The 20555-nt window shown below is 30.2% G+C and overlaps 1 protein-coding gene across 3 annotated transcripts in view; it reads right to left on the reverse strand.

Moving 5' to 3' along the window:
- Positions 1 to 20555, reverse strand: part of LOC105844181 (coiled-coil domain-containing protein 30) — a 129287-nt gene that overhangs the window by 82423 nt on the left and 26309 nt on the right. For all 3 annotated transcript variants that reach the window (XM_065803323.1, XM_065803324.1, XM_065803322.1), the window contains exons 5-6: positions 3707 to 3928; positions 102 to 414 (exon numbers count right to left, since the gene is read on the reverse strand). In XM_065803323.1, coding sequence (XP_065659395.1) covers positions 102 to 414; positions 3707 to 3928 — 535 coding nt within the window. The remainder of the gene's footprint in view (positions 1 to 101; positions 415 to 3706; positions 3929 to 20555) is intronic.

Genomic DNA, 20555 nt, shown 5'->3' on the forward strand with positions numbered 1-20555 from the left:
TTTTTTTAATAAAAATATTAAACAAATAAATAATATTAACTGTTATTTTTTGAAAAAATAATAACAATTTATTATTATCTAAAGAAACTGTAACAACAAACCTTTGCAGCGTGATTTGCTTTGCTCATTTTCTAAAGTCATGCTCTTAAAATGACAACTTATTTGTCTGATATAGTCTTTTAAATCTGAATTTTCTTTCAAAAGCATTTTATACTTGGAGTTTAACATGTCGCTATATTTGACAAATTCATTAAACTCTCCCTTTATGACTTCTAACTCTTCTGCAGTTCTCCGAAATTTAAGTTGCATTTCTTTGATTTCCTCAGCAGAAGACGAACTTGCATTAAAGTTATGTTCACTGTATATTTTCATAATTTTTCGATGGACACTAAACTTTAACTTTATTTCATCAGCCTGAAAAATAATTTTAATGTTAACATTTTTTAAAAATTGAAAGTATAGACAAAAACGGATATTAAGAAAATTTTATACTTACAAATTAAACTTTTGTTATTGTTTATTATTTTCAGGATTTATTGCTTGCAAGAAATTAGTAAAAAGGTTAAGAACATTGACTTTATTGTTTATAGTATTTATTGTTTATAAATTTATTGTTTATTTATTGTTTATAAATTTAATATTTTAATTTTCTACCTTTGACTAAATCCATTACAAAAGCCAAGCGAAACAAACAATAAAAAGGTTAATACTGTTTTCCAGTAAGCAAATCCAGGTTTCGCTTTTTTTGTAAAATCAAGACCCAAATTATTTAAATTTATTTAAGCCGTTTATACTCATTTTCTTATAATAACTTGCAATAGGTAGATAATTTAATAGGTTCATTATATTAAATAATTCTTTTTAATATATTATAGCAAAATTTGTTATAACTTATACACTATTAAAAATGAATTCGATATTCAAGCACTTATTATATTCGGGTTAAGATTTTAAAAAAACGCGAAACCTGGATTTGTTCACTGGAAAAAAGTTTCAACCCATTAAAAAGAAGTTTTTCTTGGTATTTTTAGGTCAATGGGACAACTCAACATGTCACACCCGCAAAAAAATTCACAAGATTTAAAAAAATTTTAAAGAACTTTAAAAAAATTCAGAAGAAATTAACAATGAAGTAATAGTATAATAACTTTTTCTAAAACATTTCTAAAACTAAGTCTTTAGCGATGCCTTTAGATAACTGGCTTTCAAAATGTCTTCATATAATTGGATAAAACTGTCAGGTACATATTAAGAATTAGATTAAACTTCTACATGAACATGCTCAAGCTTTTGTGAAAGAGGCATGCACGCCTCTTACACTAAGTAGCACACCTTATATGACCACGCATATAATACTTTTGTTTTGTCACGGCTCTTTGCAAGTTTTGGTAATTAGCGCTTTTTTTTTTTTTTTTTTTTTTTTGTTAATTCACCTCCCCAAAGCCTAGAAGGCCACTACAGACGAGGAGGCTACTTAATTGTGGTTATAACCCTCTCTCAACTCTATAACTCCGAAACACAAACCTTGGCGAACAAGGCCGCTGCGCGAAGAAACAAGTTGAGCGCGGTACTACCAGGGACGTGGTGGGGATTGAACTCGGAACCTCTCGCTTATGAAGCGAGCGCTCTACCACTACACCACTACCGCATATAAATATTTTAAAAAGGATGCTAAAAAAACAAAGCAAACCTAAATTAAAATAAACAATCCATAATAAATTAACTTTAAAATAAAACATAAAGAAGAATAAAATCTAAAAAAAAATAATTAAGCTAAATTAACAGAAATTAAACTGAAAAAATAAAAATTTTAAAGAATAACAAAATAAATAGTAGAAAAACCAGAAAAAATTAAAAAATTTCTTATTTAATGTAAACTTAATTGTAAGCAAAAAATAAATAAAAAATTTATCACAGCTCTATCAATCTTTATCATTGCCTCCTATGAATAAATAGGCTAATACAAGGGCGGATCCATAGTGAGGGGAAGAGCCATGAAGGCATCTGCCGTTTTTTTAATTAATTTTTTTAGAAATTAATATATTTAACACAGCAGGATGTTTAAAAACAAAAGTAAATTAGGCTGTTTAAAAGTACCATGAAATTTAAAAAAATTTTGTGGTGCAAATTTAAAATTATATTAAAAAGTTAATAGGATACAGGGTGCAACAAATTGACAAACGTGCGCATGTTTGTTAAAAAAAAGACAGAAAAACGAACATCACATTTCTTTAGTTTTGCTGACGCAAACAATGGCGTTTGATTAAGATTTTTCAAAACGATCGCATTACACCTGCAATTTTTTTTCCAGGTAATTTTGTGATTGATAGTTTTTTATTTATTATAAAAAATACATATTTAAAATAAAAAACAATAAATATTAGAAACTTTTAAAAAAAACCATGCCAAAACATAATTACTTTTTTCAATAGCATTATTTTTAAGTAAAATAACTAAGTACATTATTTTTAAGTCAAATAACTAAGTACATTATTTTTAAGTAAAATAACTAAGTACATTATTTTTAAGTAAAATAACTAATTACATTATTGAAGAAAGTAATTAAGTCTTAGCATGGTATTTGCATGCGCTTACAAAAGGATGCAAAATTTTACTTAAAATAAATGCATTTGCAAAAACTTCAAAAGAAATTGTGCTTAAACATTATGATTGCTTTCTTTTATTGAAGTAAGCAATCATAATGTCTAGGCATGATTTCTTTTGAGTAAGTAACAATTACAATCAAAGTTTAAAGCAAATTCATTCCTTATAAATAAAATTTTGCATGCTTGTTTTTTTTTTTTAATTTCCTTATTTTCCGCAAAGTGAAGCAATGTTTGCTTGCATATTATAAACACTTTTAAAAGATTTTTTCATTGTGCATTTATCATTAATTTGCACACACCTTGCGTTAAAAAAAAAGTTTTTAAAAAATAAAAATTGAATAAATCTACCAAGCATCTTTGATATCTACCAATCATCTTTGAAATCTACCAATCATCTTTGAAATCTACAAATTATCTTTGAAATCTATCAATCATCTTTGAAATCTACCAAGCATCATTGATATATACGCACCCTGAGATTGTTAAAAAATAGTTGGCAGATGCAATTACTTCAAAATTATTTTAATTATTTTGTTTAGTAATGTAAATTATTCTTTTATTAGAAATTATATTTCCATGATAAAACCGTTTGTAATGATTAGCCTCTGTATTCATTTAATAATAGCTTCTGTACTCATTTAATGATAGCTTCTGTAGTCATTTAATGATAGTCATTTAATGATTTAATGATTCTGTACTCATTTTGCCTTAAACTCTATTCAGAATATTTTTTTAAATGATCGTCTTTATATTACATTGCAATTAAATACTAATGAAATTTTGTAGTAGTTCGATTGTTATTATGGAATCAATTAAATTAAAAATCGCATTTATATTTGCTTTTTTTTTTTAAATACATTTTTAAAAGGGCTAATTGTCAAAACATGCAAAGAGCAGTGGCCAAGTTGCAAAATAAAGTATTAAATTTATGGTCATATAAGGCGTGCGACCGCACGCCTTTTATGCGAAGGCTTGATGCTGTTAAACATATTAAGCTAAAATATCCTGAACTTTATTCAAACTTTTCTTATTTCTTATTTTGTTTAGTTATGGACAAATGTTATCAAGAAAAGAAAAAAAAATCTAATAAAGAACTTTACCATTTTTTTTATTTTCTTATTTTCTTCTTTTAAATTTTTGCATAGATTATCTTTTTCATTTATTTCTTCTATTAAGTTAAGAAGCCTGGATTGTAAATCAATTGTCATACTATCATGTCTTGCAAGTTGATCGTAAAATTTAGTGCGAATTTCTTCCTCTTGTAATCTTGAAAGTAATGCATTGATTTGCTCCACAGATTTTGGCTTTTTTAGAAAGTTTACCTAAAAAATCATCTTTAAATAAATATTTAAAAATTATTTATAAATATAAAAAAAACCCTTAACGTATTTGTTACAAGTCACTTAAAAAACTAAATTATTAATTATATAATAAATTTTTATATCAATTTTAATAAAAAAAAAGTAAAAAAATAAAAAAAGATTAAAGCAATAAAAAAAAAATCAAAGATTGTCTTCACACACAAACTCACACAAAGAATTGAATTCAAATATTGATAAAAATTGGATTTAAATATTAGAGAATTGAATTTAAATATAAAATGTCCACATAAAAACACTGGATTAAAAATTGAAAATGTGCAAAAATATGTATACTTTTTAATGTTAATTCACCTCCCTAAGGCCATGAAGGCCACTACAGTCAGAGAGGCAACTTAAATTGTGGATTACAACGCTCTCTCAACTCTATAACTCTGAAATATAAACCTTGATGAACAAGACTGCTGTGGGGAGAAACAAGTTAAGCGCGGTACTACTGGGGACGATTAAGACTATTTTTAGATTCAAAAAATAATTTAGATTAGTGTGCTAATATTATCTTGTGCTAAAAACTGTTAAAAATTAAAATAATGCTGGGATCCCAAGAAATCCCATGATATATAAAACTACACATAGGGAAGTCTGGAATATAAAATTTACAAAAAATGAGAATCTCTATTTACCACTACATCACTACCACATAACTGCAGTGGCCTTTATTGCTTCGGCGAGGTAAATACATTAAAAAATTGATTATTGTTGCATTACTGTGTATACATTTAGTTTAGATAATATTATGAGCGTATACAATATATAATATATTGTTCACGTATATAACACTTAAAATATATATGTATTGTATATAACACTTGTTAACACATACTACTACTATGTAGAGAACATATTATATATATATACATATATATATATATATATATATATATATATATATATATATATATATATATATACATATATATATATATATATATATATATATATATATATATATATATATATATATATATATACATATATATATATACATATATATATAAATATATATATATATATATATATATATATATATATATATATATATATATATATATATATATATATATATATATATACAGTATTGGACAAAACATTTGCAAGCAACATCGAAAAATGCTAAAAAGTGTTCCTAATTTTACATGTCTTAAAACGAAACTAACTATACTACCACAGCAAACAGTTCAGGAGTCTAGAGTCATAGCATGCCATGACATGAGCAATCAGCTGACAGGTGACAGCACACAGGCAGAATTTCGTTGACAAGTGCCATTTTGCAGCGGTCAAAACAAGTGCAACTTTTTTGGTTTGTTTCATTTTCTTAAGTATGGCCCGTGTCAACGTCACGGAAGTTTTTTAATAATTAAAGGAAGTATCCAGAAGTTTCCAGAAGTTTCCAGAAGCATGCAGAAGCATCCAGAAGTTTCCAGAAGAAGTATCTGGAAGCATCCAGTAGCATCTAGAAATATCCAGAAACATTCAGACCCATCCAGACGCATCCAGAAGCATCGAAAAGAAGCATCTAGAATCTTCCAGAACAGGTTCACATAGCTTTATTTTACTATATAAGAGACATGTAAATCGACATGTAATTCAGTCAGTATATGGAAGTCAATCAGTCAGTATTATCAAGACAGTTTATTGAAGGGAATTTTATCAAAGTGTTTTATCGAACATCAATACAAGAAGTGAAATACAACAAGTGTTTCATTACATCAATACAGTCCACATCCAACCAAGACGTTGTGTTCCACAGAGCATTATTGTATCATTACAAGGTAAATGTAACACGGTAAGCCTTGAGAAGCGTGATTATTTATTTTTATTATTTTTATGACTTCAAGTGCAAAAATGGCTCCCGACAGTCTTGGATTGGAACTAAGAAAGAAAATTATTGGCGATTACGTAAGTGGAATGTCACAAAAAAGTATTTGTGATAAATATCGCGTGAAAAAATGGACCGTATCAAGACTATGTTCCATAAATCGTTCTACGGGGAAGTTGGCAGCAGATAACGAAGGTGGAAGACCGCGTTCCACCACTTCTAGAGAGGATTCTATGATCGTCAGATCCATCAAGAAGGATCCCTGGATATCATCAGTCGAGATACAAAAGCAATTAGAGCTGCCTGTATTGGACCGAACAATCAGACAACGTGCTGTTGAGGCCGGATTATTTTCTCGACGCCCTGCAAAGAAACCGCTGATTTCACTAAAAAACCAGAAAAGACTCCTGTTTGCTACATCTCATATTGACTGGAATGTGCAGAAATGGCGAACTTTCCAGTTCAGTGATGAATCGAAGTTCAACATCATTGGGAGCAATGGCATTTGCCGTGTACGTCAACCGGCCGGAAAACGCCTCAATTTACGTTACTGCCATAAGACCGTGAAGCATGGTAGAGGCAATGTAATGGTCTGGGGATGTTTTTCTGCTAACGGTCTAGGTCCAATACATCGAAATGATGGAATAATCGACCGTTTCATGTATAAAAATATCCTGAAAGATGTTATGTTACCTCATGCTGAATGGAATATGCCAATAAAATGGGTTTTTCAGCAAGACAATGATCCGAAACACACTGCAAAAGTAGTCAAGCAGTGGTTTCAAGACAACCACCTATCGTTGATGGATTGGCCGACTCAATCTCCGGATCTCAACCCTATCGAGAACCTGTCGTCAACCGCAGAATTAATTGTGAAGGTGTTTGTAATAAGGATCAACTATTTGAACAAATCCAAAAGGCCTAGGCAGCAATTCCACAAAGTTTCATTGATCAGCTGATCGAATCTATGCCTCGAAGATGCAAGGCTGTGATCGACAACAAAGGATTCACCACGAAATATTAATAGCGAAATACAGTTTGGTCAACATTTTGTCGAGTTGCACTTGTTTTGTCCAGAAGCAAATCAACTTTTTTAAATACTTTTGATTAATTTATTAATTTTCATGTACAAATAATGAACTTTGTGATGAATAAAACTTGAAGAACTTTGTCTCTAAACAGTTACATAGTTATTTCTCTAAATTAAAAAAATGCAGCACTTTTATATAAAGAAACTAAATTAGCATTATTTGGTTGCACTCGTTTTGTCCGATACTGTATATATATATATATATATATATATATATATATATATATATATATATATATATATATATATATATATATATATATACATAAACATGCATGTATAAAACATGCATAAAAAGTATGCATGTATAAAAACATAAAAGATCCATAACCTGATAACTTGCATAAATTAAAAAAATTGAGTAAAAAAAAAAGTAATGTTAGTAACAACATCTGTAGTCATTAAAAAAGTAATGTTAGTAACAACATCTGTAGTCATTAAAAACAAAAGTATATATCTATCAATAAGAGATAAATAATGTCAAAAAATTAGAATGCATTATTTTTTTTAATTTTAATTATTTTTTGAAAAGATGATAAACGTATTTAAAGTTGTAGTTTTTTTTTGACGACAAGATTATAAACATATTAAAAGTATATGTATATATATATATATATATATATATATATATATATATATATATATATATATATATATGTATATATATATACATACATATACATATATATATATATATATATATATATATATATATATATATATATATATATATATATATATATATATATATATATATATATATATATATATATATATATATATATATATATATATACAACCTGTAGATGTTGTCCGAAAGTTTTTTCCATATTTTGTTGACAAAAAGTAAAAATTAAAATGCAAGACCGGAATTATTTTTTTTTATTAATTGATAGATTGTCTGCCCCAACCAAACCCTCAGTCGATGTAGCAGCACTCCCTTGCGGGTCAGGCTATTTGTCAGTCAATGTAGCAGCACTCCCTTGCGAGTCAGGCTATTTGTCAGTCCATGTAGCAGCACTCCCTTGCGAGTCAGGCTATAAGATAGTCGATGTAGCAACACTCCGCACATGATTTACAGTAAAAAAAAATAAAAATAAAAACATTTTATTAAAAAAATTAAAAATAAAAACATTTTATTAAAAAAAATAAAAATAAAAACATTGTTTATATTGTTAAAAACATTCAGAATGTTTTTAAAAACATTCTGGTCAATTAAATTTGCGTTTTTGTGGTTTTTTTTAAAAACGATTTATTTGTAATTAAATTAATGGTTTTTACTTTCGTCCAACACGCAAATGTTGGACGAAAGTCAAAAGTAATTAAAAGTGACGTATGTGTTGGCGTAAGAATCACTTTTTACCTTCCGCTCTTCCCAAAGACAACAAACTATAGATCTATATATATATATATATATATATATATATATATATATATATATATATATATATATATATATATATATATATATATATATATATATATATATATATATATTTACACTAAAAAAGGGTAATGACTTTGAAGACAAAGTTATGTAACATACTTTATATTAATTATGGTTGCAATCTTATCTAGTTTATAGCATTTCTAATTCTCTACAAAACTTGTTTTATTTTAAATTAAAATAATTTACTGTTACAGAGGAAAATGAAAGAAAAACAAGAAGCTCTCAAGAACATTTGTACAGCTTCTATTTGAAAAATTGATCTAAAAGAAAAAGTTTACAGTTAATCACTTTCTTGCTGAAAAAATTTCTATTAACACCATCTATATCAGAGGTCGGAAAATTGTGGGCCGCAGCCTAATTGTGGGCCTTTGCTACATAATTTGTGGGTCCCAAGCCACCTAACTGCATAATAAACAAAGTAGTGTAGTTGTGGGCCTTTTAGTTGTTTTCCAGGCTGTAAAAATTATAAAGCCTCCTTATAAAATACTCCCTAACACCAGATCTTGTCATTTTAGACATAGTAAAAAAATAATTTTAATGCACTCTAACACTGTAGCACTTTAAGACTTCAAACAAGATCCTTATACTTAAAAGTTAAATCATGCTAAAAAATTACTCTACAAAAATAAAAACATTCAATAAGCACGTCAAAAATAATTAGAACAGTTTATTAGTATTCTAAAGGACTTTGAAGAAGCTGATAATTTAAAAGCAGAGGATGATCTAATTAACTTTCAATGTGACGACGAGTTGAGAAGAAAGGCACCAAAAAAAGATGAAGATGGTACTTTTGGTGAAAATTTAATTATTTTCTGGCATGCTGTCATGAAGGAACGTTTTCCAGTTCTTAAAAAACATGCAAATAGACTTATCTGTATGTATGGCACTAGTTACCAATGCGAACAAACATTCTCAGCCATGAAAATAATAAAAAATGTTTACAGAACAAGACTGACTGACACTCATTTGAATGACCTTGTGCTAGCTGCAACAACAAAATAATCACCAAATTTTTAATTGTGTTTTTTGTGTTTTTTTTCTTAAGTATGTATGTTGTATTGATACAATTATTAGTTCTATAATCTAGTTCTATACTATATTCTGTTATATATACTATATTCTGTTATATTATATAACCTATTTTATATATAATTTATTTATTGCTGTGGGCCGCAACTAAAACAAGAATTTTGCAAGTGGGCCCCTTTGGAAATATGGTGCCGACCACGATATTTATTATTACTAAGCACGCTGAAAATAATTCTGGGCACCAGAAAGTCCCTGGAAGTGGTAGGATTGCTAAAATAATAACAAAAAGGAAAATTGAAAGACTTAAAACAATGTTTGACCACAGAGACAGCATATCGCAACACAGGCAGCTTGGAAATTTAAGTGCACTCAAGTATATTTCAGCAAAACATTAAAAACAAAGTCCTTAATCAGGCCAAAGAAGAAGAAGAAAATTTCATTAAGATCTTGTGAACAAATAGAGACAGTTCAAACAAAGTATGGTCGGTTGTATTGAATTTCCACCAATAAATCATAAATCCTTGACGACGAGTCATAATTCACATTTAACCACTCTTCGATTAATGGAAATGATATTATTCAAGTGATGTTTCTCAAACACCAACAAGTGTCAAATTCAACCCTCTGCAAAATATGAAAAGAAATTACTCGTTTGGATTTGCTTTTCCGATAAAGGAATATATTTGCCAATATTCAGAGAAACTGGCTTTGCAATCAACCAAGAAGTCTACAAAATTGATTCTATCAAGAACAGACTAATTCCATCTATCAAAAAGTATCATTCTGATGAGGAATACATATTTTGGCCTGATCTGGCACATCTCATTACGCAAAATCTGTACAAAACCACATGAATGAAAAAAAGGTCATTTTTGTCAAAAGAGAAGATGCAAATGTGTCTGAATGTCATCCGATAAAGGATTTTTGGAGTTTTCTCAAAGAAAAAGTGTATGAGAATAATTGGAAAGCTGATAAATTGCACAACAGAATAAAGTAATGTCTTTCTAAAATGAAAAAATCTCTTGTATAGCACCTTTCTGAGTCAACTCAGTGCCATTTAGATTATGTAAAGCGCAATGGTGTGATTGAAAAAAATTAATATGTAAATAAATTACCCACCTAAAATACTACTTTTTCCTTTTTTAAATTAAGTTTTTATCTTATGTACTAAGGGAGATATGCCCTTTCAAAGTCATTACCATTTTTAAGTTATAACCTGTTATATATATATATATATATATATATATATATATATATATATATATATATATATATATATATATATATATATATATATATATATATCTTATACTGCTGATTTTGGTGAACAGTGTGGCGTCATACTGAAATAGCCTGCTGCCGGGGGCTTCAGTACATACACCGACTGAAAAATAGCCTGACTCGCAGTGGAGTGCTGCTACATTGACTGAGGGTTTGGAATGGGGCAGCAATCTTTTTATTTATTATTCTTCGTTTTCTTCTTTTTCTAAAAAAGCGGTATCGATTTAGATAAGCAAAAAAATATGCTATATTAGATATATATATATATACATACATACATATATATATATATATATATATATATATATATATACATATATATATATACATATATATATATATATACATATATATATATATATATATATATATATATATATATATATATATATATGTATATATATATATATATATATACATATATATATATACATATATATATATATATATATATATATATATATATATATATATATATATATATATATATATATGTATATATATATATATATATATATATATATATGTATATATATATATATATATATATATATATATATATATATATATATATATATATATATATATATATATATATATATATATATATATATATATATATATATATATATATATATATATATATATATATAAATCTGTGATTCAAAGTTTTAGACTATTTTAACTTGGATTTTTCAAATAGTAATATTAACAACTGGGCATTAGGCGCCATAAATTTCAAAAGTTCCCGAGAAACAGTCAAATAAAAAACTCAATTTTTTGTTTGACAATTCTGCTGATGTGCAATTTTTATCAGTTTTGCTGATGCAAAGCGCAACACAGTAAAAAAGGCAAACAAAAGATTAGTTGTCAGTAATAAGTTACTTACTTTGCAGATTAAATTAAATATTGATAGTCCAACTTTACAAAAACTTTGCCATCAATGGCAAATTAACTACTCAAGTCACTTTGGACTTATTTGAAAACTATTTGAAAACAAATTGGGTTTCGCGAGACAAAAAAGGCCAGGTTACATAAAAAAAATAACCTGCAGCCACAAAACAATAGACAACTGTTGTTAATACACAGTTAGTAAACGACCGGGGTTGATATTTGACCAGGGCCAGATTTGATAAAATATAGCCGTGGCCGAGGCCGGGTTTGCGACCGGGGTTGCATAAACATTTATACATCCTAAAGTACTTTTTTTCTTCAAAATTTTTGTTTGATTTTGTATATACACGCATTTATAAACATCATTACGATCAACATGATGATGATGATCATCACCATCATAATCAATTTACATTTGTAAGAACTCACCGTTTTGTCAAGAAACTACGTTTGAATCCACTGATTATTCTTTCATGTGCCTTCATTTAGCACCACTTCACTCTATCGCCTTTCTCTTTGTTCTCGCTCTCCTTCATCTTATTCATATCTCCTTCATGTTATTACTGATCAGATTGACCAAGCCCTCTCTCTTTATCCATCAGCCAATATTATTGTTGTTGTTGAATTTAATGCTCATCACACTGAATAGCTTGGCTCTAGTGTCAGCAACTCTGATGGCATTAAGGCCCACAACTTTTGCCTTCCTTAATCTCTAACTCGAATAGCTAACTTTCCAACTAGCTTTCGAGACAACCCGAATCATTTACCTTCTCTACTCAACTTATGTCTTGTTTCTGATCCTAGTCAGTGCTCAGTTTCTACACATTCACCATTATGTACTTCTGATCACAGTTAGATCTCCCTAAAACTATTATCTCACTCTTCTTTATCATCCAATTCCCCCTACCATTGTACTTCCTACAACTGCCTTAATGCTGACTGGGACTCATTTCATGATTTTCTTTGTGATGCCCCTTTCCTAGAAATCTTTCACCTTCCTACTGATAAATGTGCTTTTTACATAACTTCTTGGATTCAAGCTGGCATGGAATCTTTCATTTCCTCTTGACAATTCCAAGTTAAGCCTCACTCTTCTCCTTGGTTTACCTCCCATTGTGCTGTTGCAATTTCCAATTTTAACCATTACTTTCATATCTATCAGCAAAACAGATGTCTAGTTTTTGTTTATAGATAATATTTATCAACAAAAAACAGAAATCTGTTTACTATTGCTAGAAACCATAGTAAAAAGGTTTTGTCTAACGCCAAAACCTCCTATTCTCGGGTCATGAAATCTCCTATTTCATATCAAAAATTAGGCTCTCATGACTTCTGGAGAATCTTTAACAGTATTAATAATAAGGGCAAATCTGTTATTCCTCTCTTGTATGGTTCAGACTTTGTCACCTCACCTAAAGACAAAGCTGAATTGTTTGTTAAGAACTTTTTATCAATATCATCTCTTCATTCCACTAGTTGCGTTTTACCTGATATAGCTGACAAACAGGTTGATCCATTCCATGACTTTCGTATCACTCCAGCTTCTGTATCTAAAGTGATTTCCTGCTTAGACTCTCCTATAGCTTGTGGTCCGGACAACATACCTGTTGCAGTCTTGCAGAAATGTTCTCCAGAACTGTCGTCTATACTTTTAAAACTATTTAACAAGTGCTTACCAGAGTCTTGTTTTCCGGCATGCTGGAAAGTGGCATCTGTTATCCCTATTTTTTTAAAATTTTGGAGAACAATCTGATACGTCTTACTACCGTCCCATTAGTCTTAATCCTATTATAAGCAAGGTTTTTGAATATTTAATTAACAAACACTTAATTTATCATCATGAATCTAATACCAATACCAATACCAATTTCAAAGTCCCAAAACAGCAAAATATACGAATATTTTGCTGTTTTGGGACTGATCGAAATGTTAGCAAATTTCAACCTCGTTATTCAAGAGCATGTTAGGCAAATTCAATTGCCTGAAATTCATGACCACTACAAAGAGGCAACAATTAAAACAAAATAATAAGGCTGCTGTCTGAAAAGGTAAAACCTAAGAATGCTGCAGATTTAAAAGCAGCTAAATATTTCTCAGTAATGCTAGACTGTACATCTGACCTTAGTCGCAAGGAGCAGATATCCTTGGTTATAGGATTTGTAAAAGATGGTATGAATGCAAATTCTCTTGAAAGTGAAAAAAGTTTATACTACATTAGTTGAACTAGTTCAGTTCATTAAAGAACCAAAAGCCAAAAACGTGAAAAGCCAATAGTGAAATATGATCAGTTATGAATGGAATAAGTAGTTGTAAGTCTTTACTAGCCCTATGTATTTGGTATGATATACTGTTTGCAGTAAACATTGTTAGCTCCAAGGTGCAGTAAACAGTGTTTAACTCCAAGGTGCATTTTTTGAACAGTGTTCAAAAAATGCACCTTGGAGTTGTGTCACAGTTACTTCAAGGGTTAGTTCAGTTTTTTCAGAAATTTAGAGCTGAAGATTTGATGGCAGCAACATTGGTAGCTCAGAGCTTAGTGAAACTTAGGGTGTAGAGCCAAATTTCAAAGAAGTCAGGCAGAGAAAGAAAAGAAGAATGTTTGAGTACTGTTGAGTGCGAGGGAGAAGATGATCCTACAGCAGAAACCGCCAAGCAAATGTTTAAAAAGGAGTATTTTTTTGGTATTGCAGATACTGCAGCACAGTGCTTGAAAAGGTTTGAAAAATGACTAATACAGGCCTTGTGATGAAGCGGGAGGGATCGATCCGTGTACAAGAAACACACCTGTAAAGCAGAATACCAGGCTGTAATATGCCTGGTATTCCGCGCGCAACAAATAGTGCTCGCTAATTTTGTTTTGAGAGTAAAAAATCACACTGAAGAACTTGCAAAGGAGAAATTTATAAGTTGATTTTATAGAAAATATTTTAAAATTTTTTTTTGCTGAAGTCAAAATATGTTTAATTAAACAGTAGAGAGTTTGCATATTGTTAAATAATACTTAAATAATACCAATGAAGTTATATTCGCTATAAAGTACATCACGCATAAATTAAAATTTCAGTGAAATAGAGCTAATGATTTATTTCTATTTGAAAGTTAAATTCAGCGTGACGTTTTTTTTAATACCCATTGAACTTTATCTTATTATCCCTTAATCGCACCCTGGTTAAGTCAAACCATTCGTTAACTCACACAGTTTTTTTGGGTCCATTTGACAAAAACATTGCTGAACAAGGAATTTTACTTTGAATTGCGTAAAAGTCTATGTAATAAAATATCAAAACATGCAACAAAAACTTTAAATGCTTAAAAATTAAATATCTAGCGCAATACTTTATTTATAACAATTTATTAAACTAAAAAATCGTTAATAGCTTCAATTTTGTACAGATTCGATCAAATTCTATTTATAAATATTTAATATATTTAAAAATAACATTTACTGTCAGATCAGGTTATCCTGCTACTGGTAACATGTAACCCAGTACAATCTGCTTCATGTCCTGCTGCCTTGTAGGATACGCCTTTTTAGGCAAAGGCTAGGAGATGCCAACTCCGATTTAAAACACCCCCTGCCTTGGGGCTCTTGGTTGAGTAAAGGCTAGAGAAAGTGTCTCAATAAAAATAATCATTATGGGCAGATGTTAAATGCACCCGGCTACTGTCTTGTAGAAGGCCTCCTAGGCAAAGACTTAAGGGGTAAACAGATTCTATATGTTGACCAGCCTCGCACCCCTTCTTCATCTATTAGGGTGGCGCAGATGTATTTTTAATACATTGTTTCCAGTTTAGGATGTTGAATGCTGGATCTTCTTGACTCAATGCATGGGTTTTGCTTGTGTCTCTGTTTTTATGACTAGGCAACTCATTCTGTTATCTCCTAATGAGGGTACAGCTCTAAAACTCAGTTTTATGGTTCTGAGGCCGGCTGGTAGTCAGGTTTCCCGAACTCTGTGGAAGCTCTCAGAGAAGCTGATTCCATCAACAGCTGAAAAATATCAAAGTATTAACAGTGCCATGTTGCGCATGGATGGTGTCCCTGTTTGTACTTTTGGTGTGCATTGCGGAGGCCACATTTGGAGCCCTTTGTTACGGCTTAGGGTTTATTAGTAGTAATGAGACAATTGCTTGGGCTATTAAACGGTGTTCTGAGTACTATCTATGCTTTGAGTCAAGTTCTTCAATCTAATTTAAAAATGAATAAAGTACCAAAAACTATAAAACACAAAAAACCATCATCATCACCAAGTTCTCTAAACCGATCATTCACTAATATTCGTGGTCTTCGAAGTAACTTTTCTTCTGTTGAGTCTTATCTCTTGCAAAGTTCACCAGACCTACTTGCTCTTTGTGAGACTAATTTGAGTTCGGCTGTCTCATCTTGTGATCTTAGTGTTGATGGTTATCTTCCTCTGATTCGTAAAGACTCCAATAGTCACATGCTTGGCCTGGGCATTTACATTCGTAAGAATTCACCTGTTTGTCGTGAAACTAGGTTTGAATCCACAGACTATTCTTTCATGTGCTTTCGTTTAGCACCACTTCACTCTATTGCCTTTCTCTTTGTTCTATATCGCTCTCCTTCATCTCAAGACTGCACTCTTTTTGATGTTATTTCTGATCATATTGACCAAGCCCTCTCTCTTTATCCATCAGCTAATATAGTTGTTGTCGGTGACTTTAATGCTCACCACACTAAATGGCTTGGCTCTAGTGTCAGTGACTCTGCAGGCATTAAAACCCACAACTTTTGCCTTTCTCAATCCCTAACTCAAATAGTCAACTTTCCAACTCGCTTTCCAGACAACCCGAATCATTTACCTTCTCTACTCGACTTATGTCTTGTTTCTGATCCTAGTCAGTGCTCAGTTTCTCCTCATTCACCCTTAGGTGCTTCTGATCACAGTTTGATCTCTCTAAAACTAATATCTCATTCTTCTTCATCACCTAAATCCCCCTATTATCGAACCTCATACAACTACAGTAAAGCTGACTGGGATTCTTTCCGTAATTTCCTTCGTGATGGCCATTGGGTAGAAATCTTTCGTCTTCCTGTCATTAAATGTGCTTCTTACATAACTTCATGGATTCAGGCTGCAATGGAATCTTTTATTCCCTCTCGATGATTCATGGTCAAGCCTCACTCTCTCCATGGTTTTCCTCACACTGTGCTGCTGCGATAGCCAATCGAAACCATTACTTCCATATTTATCAGCAAAACAATTCTCCAGAAAACAGGCGTCTGTTTATTACTGCTAGAAACGATTGTAAAAAGGTTTTGTCTAACGCCAAAACCCGCTATTCTCAGGTCATGAAATCTCGTATCTCATCTCAAAAATTAGGCTCTCGTGACTTCTGGAGAATCTTTAATAATATCATTAATAAGGGCAAATCTTTAATTCCACCTCTCTTGTATGGTTCAGACTTTGTCACCTCACCTAAAGACAAAGCTGAATTGTTTGCTAAAAACTTTTCAACAATATTATCTCTTGATTCCACTAGTTGCTTTCTACCTGATATTGGCAACAAACAGGTTGATCCATTGCTTGACATTCTTATCACTCCAGCATCTGTATCTAAAGTGATTACCTGCCTAGACTCTTCTACAGCTTGTGGCCCGGACAACATACCTGTTATTGTCTTGCAGAAGTGTTCTCCGGAGCTGTCGTCTATACTCTCAAAACTATTCAACAAGTGCTTATCAGAGTCTTGCTTTCCAGCCGGCTGGAAAGCGGCATCTGTTATCCCTATCTTCAAAAATTCTGGAGAGCGATCTGATTCGTCTAACTACCGTCCTATTAGTCTTCTTCCTATCATAAGCAAGGTTTTTGAATCTTTAATTAACAAACACTTAATTTCTGAATCTAACCACCCTCTTTCTGACCATCAATATGGATTTCGATCTTTTCGTTCTACAGCTGATTTGTTAACAGTAATAACTGACAGGTTTTATTGTGCATTAGATAAAGGTGGAGAGGTTAAGGCCATCGCTCTCGACATTTCAAAAGCTTTTGATAAAGTTTGGCATGCTGGTCTTCTCCATAAGCTTTCTTCTTATGGTGTATCCAGCAACATCTTTAAGATCATCGAATCCTTCCTTTCCAATTGTAGCATAAAAGTTGTCCTCAATGGACAACACTCTTCTTCTTATTCTGTAACTTCAGGGATTCCTCAAGGTTTTATCCTTGGCCCTATACTCTTTTTAATTTACATTAACGATCTTCCAGATATTCTCACATCTAAGGTGGCATTGTTTGCTGATGATACTACCATTTATTCTTGTCGTGATAAAAAACCAACACCCTCTGATTGCTTGGAGGGGGCATTTGAGCTTGAAAAGGATCTTACTTCTGCTACAGCATGGGGCTCACAGTGGCTGGTGAACTTTAATTCAGATAAAACTCAATTTTTTTCAGCCAATCGTTATCGCAATAATTTAGATCTTCCTATATTTATGAACGGTGATGTACTCGATGAGTCACCTACTCTTCATCTTCTAGGATTAACTCTTACTTCCAATCTTTCTTGGAAACCATATATCAAATCAGTTGCAAAATTAGCATCTGCTAAGGTTGCATCTCTTTATTGAGCTAGTCACTTTCTTACTTTGGATTCTATTCTCTATCTCTATAAATCTCAAATCTGGCCTTGTATGGAATATTGTTGCCATATCTGGGGCAGATCCTCTAATGATGCCCTTTCTCTTTTAGACAAGGTGCAAAAATGCGTTGTAAACATAGTTGGACCTGCTCTTGCAGCCAACCTTCAACCATTATCACATCGTTGTAATGTTGCTTCTCTTTCTCTTTTCTACAAATACAATAATGGGCACTGCTCTAACGAGCTAGCGTCTCTCGTGCCATCTACTATAATTCATTCTTGTGTTTCTCGTCATTCAATTAAGTGTCATCCTTTTTCTGTGACTGTTCCTCAGTGCTCCAAAAACGCTTATTCGTCTAGTTTTTTTCCTCGAACATCAGCTCTTTGGAATTCGCTTCCTTCATCTTGCTTTCCTGACTCATATAATTTGCAATCTTTTAAGTCGTCTGTCAACCGTTACCTTGCTCTACAATCATCATCTTTTCTCTTTCAGTAACTTCCAACTTTAATTAGTGGCTGTTGGAAGCGAAGATGTTTAAATAAAAAAAAAATGACTATTAAATTTAAAATTCAAAAACATCAAACAAAATTCAAAACGTTAGAATATCAAATACTTTAGTGTCAAATAAAATTTAACAAACTAAATATTTTTACAGATATCTTCAAATTGGTCAAAATTATAATAAAGTCTATTAATTAAAAAAGCTGAAGCTAAACAAAACTTAAAATTAGAACTATAACAGAAATATTCAAAATATAAATCTCTTCAGAGTCCGAGTTAACAGAATTCTACTGTTTATTATTATATTTGTTATATGTTTTGTTTATTAAAACTTAAGGAAGCGTGCCCACAAACAACAAAAGAAAAAATCTTTTTTTTCAGTTTCATGCCTCCATGACCTGGTTTTTACTGGTGTAATAAAAACATTTCTACCAATTATGTCAGCATATAAGTTATTTATAGATTATGTCTATATAAGTATATATATATACAACCCTTTAAAATTAATGGAATTAGCAAAATTGAGTTCAGCAATAATTTGGCGACCTCAATCTTTTAGAGGTCGGCAAAAAAATTTTGATATAAAGGTCTTACCATTGAAATGAGGTCGGCAATTTTTGCCGACCTCAAACACTTTTAGGTCAGCAGTTAGGTTGGCATTGCCGAATGCCGACCCTAAATCTGAGGGTTGTATGCATATATATATATATATATATATATATATATATATATATATATATATATATATATATATATATATATATATATATATATATATATACACTAGAAAATTCATGAGCGCACATGGCGCCCATTTTTAGCAACTTTTTACATTTGTAAATTATAGTAATTTTAAGAAGTAAAGTGAAGCCAGTAAAGGCAAATAAATCTTATATATATATTATGCATACCTAATGAGTGTTTATAAGTTAAAAAGAATTAAAATTAAAAGTTTAAATGACTTAAAACAAATGTTAAAAATAAAAAACTCAAAGTTAAAAAATTTCATTAAAGAATTTCATTATAACTTTATAAACTATATTACTCTTGAGTCCATAATAAAAGGGAGGGGGGGGAGCGTTAAATAATTTTTGAAAAATTTTCCCACACACCCCAAACTTATTAAGCAACTCCCCCCCCCCCCCAACTCTTTTAATAACTTTTAATCGTTGTCAGCAAAAATTCAGTGACCTGGGTAAATATATATTATATATATAAATATATATATATATATATATATATATATATATATATATATATATATATATATATATATATATATATATACATATATATACAATATATATAATATATAGATATATACTTACACTAATATATATTATATTAGTATAAAAATATAATTTAAGTCTATTATATCTTTATTAAGTATAAAATTAAGTATATAAAAAATAATTTACTTGATAATAATTAAATTGCGTGTTCAGTTTATTTAGAAAGCAGTTTTCTGTTTTGTACAAACAATGAATGGAAAGTTATGAAGTCATTACTGCTAACAGATAGATCAGAATGTTTACTATTTTCAAAACATGGTCATTCAAATGAGAATATAAAATTTAAGTTATAAAATTAAAACTTAATAGAATTTTGAAAAATCAATATTTAAGTAATAACTTACAACGACAGATTTACTAATATTTTAGTAATAACTTACAACAACAGAGTTACTAATATTTTAGTAATAACTTACAACGACAGATTTACTAATATTTTAGTAATAACTTACAACGACAGATTTACTAATATTTTAGTAATAACTTACAATGACAGAGTTATTAATATTTTAGTAAAAAACTTTAGTAATAAGTTAAATAAAAATCTATAGAAAAAATTTTTTTTACTTAATTCTTAAGATGAATACTTTTTTAATAATAATTTAAATGT

This window comes from Hydra vulgaris, chromosome 08 (assembly GCF_038396675.1).
Source record: "Hydra vulgaris chromosome 08, alternate assembly HydraT2T_AEP".
NCBI lineage: Eukaryota > Metazoa > Cnidaria > Hydrozoa > Anthoathecata > Hydridae > Hydra > Hydra vulgaris.